We start from the raw sequence: 13,234 nt of genomic DNA, 5'->3' as shown, positions 1-13,234 counted from the left end.
CACCTACACAAAACTGCTTGTCACAAGATAAGGCTGAATTTACACTGGCCAACCGTGGGCGTTAAATGACCCTAAAGTGGCTGCTCTTAAGCCAATTGGAAGTGGATATATCGCCTTTTTAGGACGGCCGCCACGATTCCATGGGCACAGAATGATTCTTAATATGCATAGACTCATGGTTCTTGGCAGCACAGGCTCTGGTTAGACAAGATGATGTGCTGCCGAGAACGATAATTTTTGAGCACGCATTTTCTATTTTTCTTAGGTAGTTGGTGACCTGTTTAAACAGGCTTAAAAACCAGGAATGAGCGTTCCTATGGTAGATGCACCATAAGTGTGAAACTGTGCTGTATATAGATGTCTGGAAGTTACTGTAGCTTGTCCTCCATGGGAACTGTGCACGGAATGATATACTGTGTACTCTAATAGATACAAATAAATTCTATGAAGACAACTAGGTTTTATTGCCATCCATGCGTTCAGTGCCAGGGTGATTCCACCTAATATCAAAAGCAATGACCCAGCAAGAGTGGTCTGTAATCACTTATAGTCCTGGGTGCTCCTCCATCAGTCTCTGCTGGCAGAAACTGATGCAGAAAGCTAGACAGTCCATGCCAATAGGCATCCATATTATTAGCCTACATCCTGGAAGCTGAAGGACATGCACATGTGGGGAGCATGGCGAGACAACTGTGAGGGGTGAGGTGGGATTAGAAACCTGGTGTAACTGCTTGCTGACCAAGTAGGTGGAAGGTGGCAGGCCGATCCCTAGTGGAGACCCAGGGAGGTAGCAGGTTTATTACCGGAGTAGAACTTCTTGGTGTACTGTCTGCTACCAAGAAGGACCTTGAGTTGTGCCGAAAGACTGTGAAATTGCAGGCTATGCTGTAACCATAACTTGCCGCTGTCCTCACTGGTACCATCGCCATTCCTCTGGCTGTTTTCACAGTATTGGAGGAACTAGACAAAGAAGCAAAGACACCTTTTCAGACACAGAAAAACCACTTCTCTGCCATAAACTTTGAGGGTTGTGATGACTTTCATCCTATGAGAACAACCAAATTCTTTGAACTAGCCAAAGAGTAGAGTATAGACTAAAGAAACACACTTTACTTGTCCCTAGACACCCATGCAACTCCAATACAGCTAGTACTGCAAGTGATGACACCTTGCCCGTCATTTACATGACCGCTGCAGTCAATCCCTGGCATCATCAGTCATGAATTGTACATGCAAGTGTCACCACGTAGGCCACAGATTGGCTACATTAAGCGAATTATGAAAGGGACACCATCACCTTCAGAAACGAACAGACTTGTCCATCTTGGCAGCTTTCTTCCAACAGCAATGCCATAAATGTCCACAGATTGTAATTCAGCCTCATTCTCTTTAAAAATAACCAGTCAGAACAAATCAGCCTGGAAGTACATTGGGGCGGTGCCAAAGTGATAAACTGTATTGTCATGTCCTTAAAGGGAACCTGCCATGTAAAAAAAAAAACCTTATTAACCTGCAGATGAGGCCCGTATCTGAAGGTTAATAGCGTTTTTTACATGACAGGTTCCCTTTAATGCACTTCCAGGTTAATTTTGCAAGGCGACTTTAAAGATTGATTTCCCAGTGCTGGCCTGACTATAAAATCATTTTAATTGTTGTCCCATGACATATAAACTTACCACCAGTTTAATAAGTCATGCTAACAATCAATTTAATTGAGTCAATAAGCCCAGGGTTCTAAATAAGGCCTAATTCAGACATCATTTTGTTTGACATATGAGGAAAAAAAAGGACCAAATTTCATTAGGCCTTATTCACACATCAGTATTTGTATGGCATAACCAGGAGAGTCTCCAAAACACAGAATCTTTCAATTATAGTTTTTCTCCATTTCCTGTCTTGGCTTTGGCACACAAACACTAATGTAAAATAACTGACATGTGAATGAGGCCTTAGGGTACGTTCCCACGATCAGTTTGTTTGCTGAGTTTTCAACGCAGATGAGTTTCCGCATCATTTTGACGCATGCGTTTTTGTCTCGCAAGTTTGTTAGATAGATAAAAATGGGGTAGATGAATAGATATCAGTCATATAATTTGTGTCTTGCGTGTGTATTTTACTGTACTTGTTAAAAAAAAAAAAAAATGAAAAAAAAAAAAAAAAAACGTTGGGTCCCCCCTATTTTTTGATAACCAGCAAAGGTAAAGCAGACAGCTATGAGCTTATATTATCAGACTGTGCCCTTCCCAGCCTAAAAGTAAAATCCCTATGCGCCAATTCTAGCACTTTGCCCGGCTCCTCCTGACTGCCCGCCCTGGTGCGGTGCCAATCGGTAATGGTAGTTGGGGGTGATGACAGCTGTGATCAAAAATCACATCTGCCATCAACCTCTGGGGTTAGTAATGGAGAGGTGTCCATTCCCCATTCCCATTACTAACCCAGTAATGCAAAAAATAGGTATTAGACCTACCGGTAATGATGTTTCTAGGAGTCCATCATGACAGCACCATGGAGGACGTCCTCCTCCTCCTTACAGGGACAGGAAAGCACACGAGAGGTTAAAATGTCCCATCCCACCCATTTTCCCTTAGTGATTTAACGAATACCACAGCGTGGATAATGCAAATAACACTTTAATGACAAAATCATATTACAGAATATGACATAACATGACAAGGGAGGGAACTACCCGTACTGTCAGGATTGACTCCTGAAAACATCATTACTGGTAGGTCTAATACCTATTTTCCGGGACATTCACCTGACAGCACCATGGAGAGTACCAAAGCACCTCCTCAGGGTGGGATGACCGCCCGGAGAACCTTTCTCCCAAAATGCGGTCTGTTGACCAGATAGCACAACAAGCTAGTAGTGCTTGCAGAATGTGTCAAGTCTGGCCCAGGTTGCTGCTCTACAGATTTGATCCACCAGGGCGCCTGCTCGCTCGGCCCAAGAGGCAGCTACCGCCCTTGTAGATTGGGCCTTTAGGGTATCTGGCGGGTTAGCGCCTTCAGATTGGTAGGCGTTTGAGATTACCGAAGTAATCCATCTTGCGAGGGATGCCTTAGAGGCTTTTTTCCCCCTTGTTTTTACCCCCAAAAAGGATGAATAGGTTTGGGTCAATACGCCAACTGTTGGTGGCCTCTAGGTAGTCTATAACAGCACGTCTCACATCCAGCGAATGGAGACTCTGTTCCTTCTCATTACGGGGGTTGTCACAGAAGGATTGTAACACTATCTCCTGGTTTAAATTTTGACAAGAGGCTACCTTCGGAATAAATGCCGGGTCTAATCTCAGGATTATACCGTCTTCTCTGATTTGGAGATATGGGTCTCTGGTGGACAGGGCCTGGATCTCACCGATTCTCTTAGCCGTGGTGATGGCTACGAGAAATATCATCTTCCGAGTGAGAGTCAAGATGGACATCTCCTCACTGGGGACATAAGGATTCTTACATAGGGATCTGAGGACCAAGCTAAGGTCCCAAGGCGGGGTGAGCTGCCTGATTGTAGGGCGTAGACGTTGTGTGGCCCTTATGAACCTTACTACCCAAGGATAAGAAGCCAGGGGGTAATCAAAGAAGGAGCTCAGGGCCGAAATCTGGACCTTTAAAGTGCTGGGCTTAAGGTCTTTATTAAACCCCGACTGCAGGAAGTTTAGATGCTAGGGAGGTCAGGGGTACCCGCCACGAAGTCGGACCTGCCACCCTCCAGACAGAACCTCTTCCATATCTTTAGGTATATTGCGGATGTGACCAGTTTTCTTCTGGCCTTTAGGGTAGATATGACCTGATGTGATATGCCTTTAGGATGTCCCTTTCAGGATCCAGGCTGAGAGGTGAAGTCTTGCTGGATTCGAGTGGCGGATCGGGCCTTGGTGGATGACATCTTTCTTCAGAGGGAGCTTGATTGGGCTTTCCACTGCCATGGCCCCCAGTAGGGGAAACCAGCTTCTTCTCGGCCAGTATGGGACGACCATAAGTCACCTTTGCGTGGCCCTTGCGGATTTTTCTGAGTACCGCTGGGATGAGAGCCAGCGGTGGGAACGCGTAAATGAGGGGTTCTTCCCAGACCTGACTCAGGGCATCTATGCCTTCCTGATGGTCCGCGGGGTTCAGGGAGTAGAATCTGGAGACCTTCGAGTTTTTTCAGTTTGCGAATAGGTCTATTCTGGGGGTATAGCTCCTGGTTCAGCTGCCACTCTGTCGGGCAGACTTGCTGTCTGCTCAGGTAGTTCGCTACCACGTTCTGGGAACCCTCCAGGTGAATTTCGGTTACTGAGAAGATTATGCCCTCTGCCCAGGACAATATTCTCTCCGCTAGGGCTTGGAGTGGTCGATGCCTGGGACCTCCCTGGTGCTTCAGGAACGAAACCGCTGTCATGTTGTCAGACAATATTCGGACTTGTTGATTCTTCAGGATAGTCCGGTTTCGTCTTAGGGTTTAACAGACCGCATAAAGTTCCCTGAAGTTGGAGGATCTGTTTCTGATGTCTTCCGGCCATTTTCCTCGAAAGATCTTCCCTTCTACATGGGCTCCCCATCCCCACATGCTGGCGTCTGTGGTGACTACTACGTTTGGAGAGGTGGTTCATAGAATGACCACCTGCAGGTTTTTGGGCTGTGTCCACCACCAAAGTGATCTCTTCACAGGCCCTGGAAGCTTCAAGGGTTTGTCGAGTGAAGACTGACGCCGGTCCCGTATTGCGAGAATCTCCTTTTGTAAGGGTCTCGAATGGAACTGAGCCCATCTGACGCACAGAATCCATGCCGTCATGAGGTCTAGAACCTTCATTGCCTCCCTTATGGAGGCGCAGTGCTTCTGGAGGTATTTGACCTTATTTTGAATTGCCTCCTGCTTTTCTTCTGTTAGCAGGGATATCCTGAGTCTAGAACTCCGAGGAAGACCTTCCTGCTCTCTGGTATCAGGTCTGACTTCAGCCAGTTGATAATCCAGCCCAGGAACTCCATTACTGTGATCGTCCGGTTTCTGTCTCGGATGAGCGCTTCTTCGGATCCTGCCACCAGGAGGAAATCGTCTAAGTATGGTATAATCACGATTCCTTGGCTTCTCAGGTAGGCCACTACCTCCACTACCAGCTTTGTGAAGATTCAGGGGGCCGAAGCCAGCCCGAATGGGAGGCATTGGAACTGGAAGTGGCAGGTCCGGGTCGGTAGTTTGACTGCGAACCTTAGCAGTCTCTGGGATGAGGGATGGATCGGGACCTGATAGTAAGCCATCTTCATGTCGAGGGTGAACATGACAGCATCCCGGTCTATGAGATGTATTGCTGACCGAATTGATTCCATACGGAACCTTTTGTACCTGATCCAGGCATTTAAAGGTTTTAAATTTATAATAGTTCGGGCCTCGCCGGATGGTTTTGCGATGGAGAATATCGAGGAGTAGTGCCCCTTGCCCATCTCTGTCAGAGGAACTGGCACTATAACCGCTGAACTGACCATATCTTGTAGGTCTGTCCACATGGCGGAGTCTGACGGGACTACGGTGGGGGAAATATATCTGTTGGGTGGAGTGGAGCAAACCTCTATGCTGATGCCCTCCGCAATGGTTCTGAGGACCCACTGGTTGTGGGTAATCTGGGCCCAATTTTTTGCGAAGTGGCGGAGTCTTCCCCCGATGCCTATGGCGTCATTGCCTCTTAGATCTGGAGGTTGACCAAAGAGGGAGCCCTTACTTCTCCCACACTGGCTGTGGGAGCTCCTGTAGGAGCCTCTGTTGGACCTGACCTGGCTCCTAAAGTCGAGCTGTCTCCTAGAGAAGAATCCTCTCTGAAAGGACTGGGGCCGTTTTGGTTTTACCTCTGGAAATCCCTTGTTTTTTTTAAACTCTATTTTTATTAGAAATTTTCTTTGTTAACAACAAAAGAAAGTACAGAAAGGAAAAGCCATACAAATGCATATCATGTTACAAATTTGCATTCTTCAGAGAGACGCACCATCACGGCTCTAATCAAGAGCATGTATCTCAAGTAACAATCTTTCCAAAAGTCAATGGCGTCCATTTCTTCCTTAAGATTACATATTTAAAGAACAGCTTTAACTCTGCTACCCTCTTCCCTCCCCAACAATCTCTCCCCCCCCCCCCAACACCCTAAAACCTTTTCCTCCCTTGCTTTGTGGAGAGCCTACCCACTCACAGGCTCTATGACTCTCCATAATTGACTTTCATTGGCTCACAGAAATCATTTGCCTCAGTTAAGTTTTAATCTTCCCAGTGTTCCCCCCAAAGATTCCTTGTGGTACCATGTAGTGTCCCTGAAAGGAATAACTATGCGTTGAATTTCCTCCTTGTTACAATGTTCCACAATATAATGCCTCCACTTTGTAAAAAATCTAGATGTTTCGCAAGACTTCCTCTTTTCTGCTTCCAACCTTTCCATTAGCATTACATGTTTCAGGCGACCCGAGAGTTCTTTTATGGTGGGCATGTCTTTTTGCAGCCAATTTGTTAGTAATATTTTTTTCATGAGCATTATGATTATATGGACGACATCTGGGGGTCCTCCCCCCCCTTCATGAGCAACGGGGGACTTCTCCCAATAATGAAATAAGATCAAATCTCTCGGGACTTCATCACCCCAATCCCATATGTTCTTTATATATTTTCTAACCGCACCCCACATATCCGCCACATGCTTGCAAGTCAGTAGGCCATGGAGTAAGTCAGTAAATGGGACATTACACTTGGGACACTGCGTGATTCTATCTGGCTTATCAGAACTCCCTGGAAACTGGAAGGCGTATATTGCCCTATGTATTATTTTGAATTGAGTTTCTCTCCAACTCTCATTAATAAGGGACTGTCGAGCTTTAGTCCACCCCTTCCTTATTTTGTCTCCAATAGCCCTGTCCTCCAGCTGCGATTCCCATTTTTTATAGAAGGTATCTGGATGACTATCTAAGAGCACCCCTCTCATCGTGTTATACAGCAATGTAATAGACGAAAAATTTTTTGCTGCATCAACCATTTTATCAAACTCGTTGCATGTGAACTCCGCCTGCGTGTCTACTAAGTGGGACATGATATGATACCTAATCTGTTCAAATTGTAACGTTTGAAATTTTTGGAGATCAAATTTTTCTATTATTTCGTTTTGACTTAGCCATCTGTTCTCTGTAGGATGAACCAGATGAGCTATCTCCTGTATACCCCTATCTCTCCATTCCTTAAACAGTTTATTCTCTACTCCCGGTAAAAACTCTATGTTGTTCCACATTGGGAGGTATTTAGATATTCGGAACGAAAGTTTATATTTTTTTCTCACCGTCTTCCAGGTGGCAATAGTATCCCGGAATATCAAAGAATTTTTGATTTTGGCTGGGAGCATCTTTAATCTTGCATGCAACAAGGACCTAAGATCCCAAGGATGAGCATATTCCTTCTCTATGACATAAGCCGAATATTTACTCTCACCATGCAACCAATTTAAAAAATACCTTGTCAGACACGCTATATTATAATTTCTAATGCTCGATAAGTTTAAGCCCCCTTCCGTCTTTGGATTCATCATCTTTTTAAGACTTATGCGTGGTTTTTTGTTCCTCCAAATAAATTTGGAGAACGCAGAAGTCAATGCTTTTACATCCGTGTGTTTCAGCAGGAGTGGTATTGTTTGAAGGTGGTACATTAATTTCGAAGTACTCATCATTTTAATCAGTTGTATTCTCCCTGTCAAATTTAATGGGAGATCTTTCCACTTTACTAGATCATTTACTATATTTGTTATTAAAGGAGGGTAGTTTAATTTGTATATAGAAGATGGCTCTCCCCCTATTTTAATGCCTAAATATTTAATATAAGATTTCGCCATACCCACCCCCAATTGAGCTCTATTTAATTTCTGTCTATTCGTCTCGTCCCACCTTCCCAGGGGAAGCAGTTCGGATTTAATCTTGTTAATTTTAAAACCCGCATAATCCCCATATGTATTTATCGTTTCTATAGCCGGTTCAACCTGCGCGAAGGGATCCCTAAGGAAAAGCAAAATATCATCGGCAAAGAAAGTAGCACGCACTGTCTCCCCACCGATCTGGATGCCAGGAAATCGCTGCGGGTCAGACAACTCTCTCACCAAAGGTTCCAGAGCTATATTGAATAGCAGAGGCGACAAAGGACACCCCTGTCTTGTCCCCCTGGACAATGGGAACCTGTCCGAGAGGAAACCCGGAATGTAGATCTGGGCCTCCGGCTTTGAATATAACTCTGTGATGTAGGTCAGGAAGGATCCATCAAAACCCATTTTTACCAACACCCTGAAAAGCCATTCCCACCTGACATTATCAAATGCTTTCTCAGCATCAATTGTTAGTAATGCTGGTTTTTCACTTGGAGTGGGATTAAGGTTTACCCTGTCCAAGACCAACATGACTTTTCTCAAGTTACTCGTTGCTGACCTACCCTTAACAAAACCCGCCTGTGATTCCGATATTAGGTTTGGTAATATTTCTGCCAATCTATCAGCCAGGATTTTAGACATAATTTTATTATCTACGTTTATTAAGGAAATGGGACGATAAGATCCCGGCGACAGGGGATCCTTTCCTGGTTTTGGTAAAACTTTGATATATGCTAATTTGCTGGGCCTCGTCATGGGCTTCCCTTCTAGTATCCCGTTAAATATTTTTGCTAAAACAGGGGATGCTTCATCCTGTAAAATCTTAAAAAATTCTCCCGAATAGCCATCAGGGCCCGGGGCTTTCCCATTCCCCAAGTTCCTAATTGTCTGTTTAATTTCTTCTTGTGTAATGAGTGTATTTAAGAATTGTTTTTGTTCATCTGACAACTTCGGGATATCTGGTCGATCGAGTAATGTGGTCTTCGGAAATCTCCGATCCACCTTATCCATGTAAAGGTTCTTATAGTATTTTCCCAGAATATTGGCTATTTCTTTTGGTTTAATTTGTATGTTACCATTTTGGTCTTTTAGATGAAAAGGGCCTTGTGCAAAGAATCTATTCCTGACCATAGAGGCCATCAGTTTTCCTGCTTTATTTCCAAATCTATGGAATTTGGCCTCATGAGATGATTTAAATAATTGTTCCCTCTTAGCCATCCAAGTATTAAATTCTCTTTGCTCCATTAACCAGTTATCCTTATTTATTTTGTTGGGGTGGCTTTGAAACAGGGTATAAGCCTGTCTGAGCCTGTTCGTGAGTTGTGTGTACTTTTCCTGTGTTTTCCTTTTTAAAGCTGACGTGTATGAAATTATTTTTCCCCTCATGACTACTTTAATTGTTTCCCATAATAGGGGTGAGTTAGTCTCGTGTGACCTATTGTCCTCTCTTATCTCTCCCCACCACTCCTTCAGTTTTAATGCGAAATCTTCGTTGTCATGTAAATATCTAGGAAATCTCCATAAATAGTCTGTTCCTCTAGGGAACGCATCTGCCAGTTCTATTGTCACAGGCGCATGATCCGATATCACCAGATCATGTATTGTAGACGACAACACCCTGCCAAGGACAGTCGGGGAGACCAAGAATTGATCTATCCTCGACCACGCGTTCTTGGCAGGTGAATAGAAAGTGAATTCCCTATCCTGCGGGTGCAGATATCTCCAAGTGTCAGTCAGGCCCGTGTTTTTTAGCATTGGGGAAATTACTTTATCTTGGCCTCTCAGCCCCGGTGTCGCCTGTGATTCGTTTTTTCTATCTTCTGAGACATTTACCACCGAGTTGAAATCCCCCCCGATTATCAGGTCATGTATGGGATCTTTCAGTATCTCCTGTTCTAGAAAATGGTAGTATGCTTTATTATTTTCATTGGGGGCATATACATTCATTATTTTGTATGTGCTGCCTGATGTCGTTATGGTAATCGAGTGTAGCCTCCCCTCATGATCCGTTTTAGTGTTTACCACCTGGTGTTGGAAATTTTTATCTATCAACATTAGTACTCCTGCCTTATTATTAATAGCTGGTGACCCGTATGTTTTGCCCACCCACAATTTTTCCATCCTCTTAAAGTCTGACAATTCCAAATGTGTCTCTTGTAATAGGGCTATATCTGGCTTAATACGTTTAAGATGTCTGAGAATCATTAACCGCTTCTGTGGGGACTTCAGGCCCCTTACATTCCAGGTAACTATCCTCATAAATTCTTATTTATTATATATATATATATATTTTTTTTTTTTTTTTTCTTTTTTTAGGTGGGCCAACTGTAGTTAACTTAGTGACATCCAACACTGGGATACGAGCAAAGCTTCTCTGTCCATGTGAGCCAATTTCAAAATCAAAAATACAATTACATCCCCCACAAACAAGTTGAACCAAAATTAACCTTTTCCCTGCCCCTTTATCCCCTAAGGAGCCTGGAGAACATCTCCAGGATCCTTGTCCAGATTGGCATACCATTTTTGACTTCACTTCTTCCCCGCACCTTTTCCTTCCCTTGCTCCCCTCCCCCCTTTCCCCTCTCCCATTATTGCGTGATCAGTTATAAACAGACATATAGAATACAAATCCCTCGGGCGGTCCGAGAGGTGATCAGAGAAGAAAACCACTATACGACAAAACCCCAATCTGTCCTTAGTAGCGACCCATACACCCTTCTTCAAACCTTCCCGGATTGTTTGGACGTTCTCTGGGCCTTCGGTGAATCTGATACTAGATTCGGGCTTCTGTCCTCCGTGTATGTCGGCCAGTCCTTTAGATGTTCTTTGGGACTGTTTGCGCTTCCCTGCGATCTTGCATCCTCTGTGTGAACGACTCTCAAGGTCTTGAGGAACTTCTCTGCTTCTTTGGGATTGTAAAATGAATGTGAAGAGCCATCTTGATGCCTAATGTAGAGGGTTGCCGGGTATCTCAATTGGAACCGCACATTGTTTTTGTGTAGTTCTGTGCATATCACACTGAAGGCTCTGCGTTGCCTGGTCACTTCAGCAGAAAAGTCTTCAAATAAGAGCACTTTTTCCCCCCTAATTTCAAGGGGTCGTCTAAGTCTTTTATAGGACTGAATGACATCATTTTTGTCCGAAAAGTTCAGGTACTTGGTAATGATTTGTCTAGGTCTTATCCGGTTGCCCATTTCAGACGGGTTCTTTTGGGGGCCAATGCGATGTACTCGCTCAATTATCTTCCCCGCCTCTAACCCCAAAGCCTCGGGGATCATATTTTCGCACAGATTTCTTAAGTCCTTTATGGGGAATTTTTCAGAGATTCCTATAATCCGAATATTACTCCGTCTGGATCTGTTTTCCAGATCATCAATTTTATCTCTCAAAATCAGATTTTCCTTAGATAGCCTAGATATTGTTGACTGATCATCATATACATTGTCTTCCAGTGTAGATACACGTGTCTCCATTGCGGACACCTTCTCAGCGGTTTCATCTAGATGCTTCTGCATATCATGCAAGGCCGTTCCTATGTACTCCCTCAGCTTTGACGTAATCTCAGGCAGTAAATGACCTGCCACCTCCCCTGCCAGCTTTTTATAGTCCATCTCAGGTATGTGCGATCCAGGGGGGTCACGCTCCTCACAATCACCGCAGTCTTCCATAGCAGTGGGGGATGCAGGGGCATAAATCGCGTCAGGAAGAGTACATGGCTTAGGGGTGCCCTGGGTCTCCCTGAGCTTCTCAATCGCGGGTTTCCCAGACTTGTGTGTCTCAGCCCTGCCGTCTCTCCTTCCTCCCTGCTCCCCTCTCCTCACCGTCTGCCTTGAAGCAGCTGCTGCCGCCGCTGAGGTCGGCGCCGGCGCCATCTTGGAAGGCGCGCGTGTCTCTCCCCCTCGGTTTTGAGCTGCCTCTTTACCGCTGTTCCTGAGGACGTATCTGTCCATGCAGCGGTGCAGCAGGTCCGGGGCTTCCTCTCCTCCCGTTCCCGGTAATCTGGGGATCAAGTTTGCGGTGTAGATGCTGCCTTTTAGCAGGGGGTTGGGGAGCGCTGGAAGCCTTGCTCCTCACATGCGGGCGCCGGAACCGGAAGTCCTGGAAATCCCTTGTTTTTGTCGGAAGCTAGCTCTAGCACTAGGGCTGGCCCAAACACTCTTAGGCCCGAGAAGGGGATGGAGCATAATTTGGCCTTTGAAGCGTTATCCCCCAACCATGATTTAAGCCAGACAGCTCTCCGTGCTGCATTAGACAGAGAGCTGTTCCTGGCCGCAAATCTTACTGATTCGGTCGACGTGTCTGACAGGAACGACGTAGCCGACTTCATGAGGGGAAGAGATGCCAGAATATCGGCTCTAGGGGTCTTGCTGGTTAGATGTTCCTCCAACTGACCCATCCTCAAGAACATAGATCTGGCCACGGAGGTGGCTGCTATTTTAGCTCTAATAAGAGCTGCAGAAGTCTCCCATGTCCTTTTAAGAGAATGTCCGCCTTTCCATCCATTGGGTCACGGAGGCTTGATGAGTTTTCGAACAGGATGGCGGTCTTCTTGGTGACCCTGGCTACAGGAACATCGACCTTAGGAATCTCTTCCCATAATCGTGTTTCCTCAGAATCGAAAGGCAGCCGACCCTTAAAGTCACGAGACAATACTAGTCGACGTTACGCATCTTTCCATTCATCTAGGACTATCGCTCTGATGTGTTCGCTTACCCGAACATCAGGTCCTGTCTAGATTGCGGCTTAGGGACTTCCTCGATCTGCATAGTGTTCCTCACAGCCTGGACCAACTCGTCAGTGTCCTCTGCCAGAAACAGGTACTTTCTGCCCCGGTCATGGCTGTCTGCTGGGATCTCTCCTTCCTCCTCTGGATCGGAGTCCCGGAAGTCGGAACCTTCTTCAGATCTTGGTTCGGACTCTGGCTCTGCCTCCCACCTTGCTCGCTTGCGGCTCGGCCCTGGGCTAGGGGGTTGCTATCGTGAGAGGCTGGACATGGAAGCCTGGACTTCCTCACGTATCAGGGATTTCATCTCTGAGAGGAGGGATGGCTGCTCATCTTTTATGACCCTTGATGTACAGGGTCCACAGAGGGTTTTGCCGTGTGTGTCTGGTAGCTTTACGCGGCATACAGAGCATCTGGCAGATTTTGCTGATGCCTTGTCAAAGTCTTTAATCACGGTCGGGGGGGGGGGGGGGGGGTGTTGGGGTTCCCTTATCCTAGTGGTATAAGATAGGGGTAGTCAGGTCAGTCCGTCCTGTGCTGCGGGGCTAGCTGTGGGGAGGGTGGTCTGCGCCAGGCGCACTTACCCCTCCATCTGCCGGAGTTTTTGCTTACATTGCCGCCGCGTCCTGTTTTGCAGTCGGTCACTCTCCCCCAGA

General features: G+C 45.8%; 1 protein-coding gene across 5 annotated transcripts in view; it reads right to left on the bottom strand.

Annotated features, from left to right (window-relative positions):
- RUBCN (rubicon autophagy regulator) overlaps positions 1-13,234 on the bottom strand; it is an 85,575-nt gene that overhangs the window by 46,833 nt on the left and 25,508 nt on the right. For all 5 annotated transcript variants that reach the window (XM_073589348.1, XM_073589347.1, XM_073589346.1 and 2 more), the window contains exon 4: positions 804-960. In XM_073589348.1, coding sequence (XP_073445449.1) covers positions 804-960 — 157 coding nt within the window. The remainder of the gene's footprint in view (positions 1-803; positions 961-13,234) is intronic.

Source organism: Dendrobates tinctorius, unplaced genomic scaffold (genome assembly GCF_039654945.1).
Source record: "Dendrobates tinctorius isolate UK_male_01 unplaced genomic scaffold, ASM3965494v1 ptg000107l, whole genome shotgun sequence".
Lineage (NCBI taxonomy): Eukaryota > Metazoa > Chordata > Amphibia > Anura > Dendrobatidae > Dendrobates > Dendrobates tinctorius.
The sequence above is the reverse complement of the archived record's forward strand: the minus strand, read 5'-3'. Positions and strand labels throughout refer to the sequence as shown.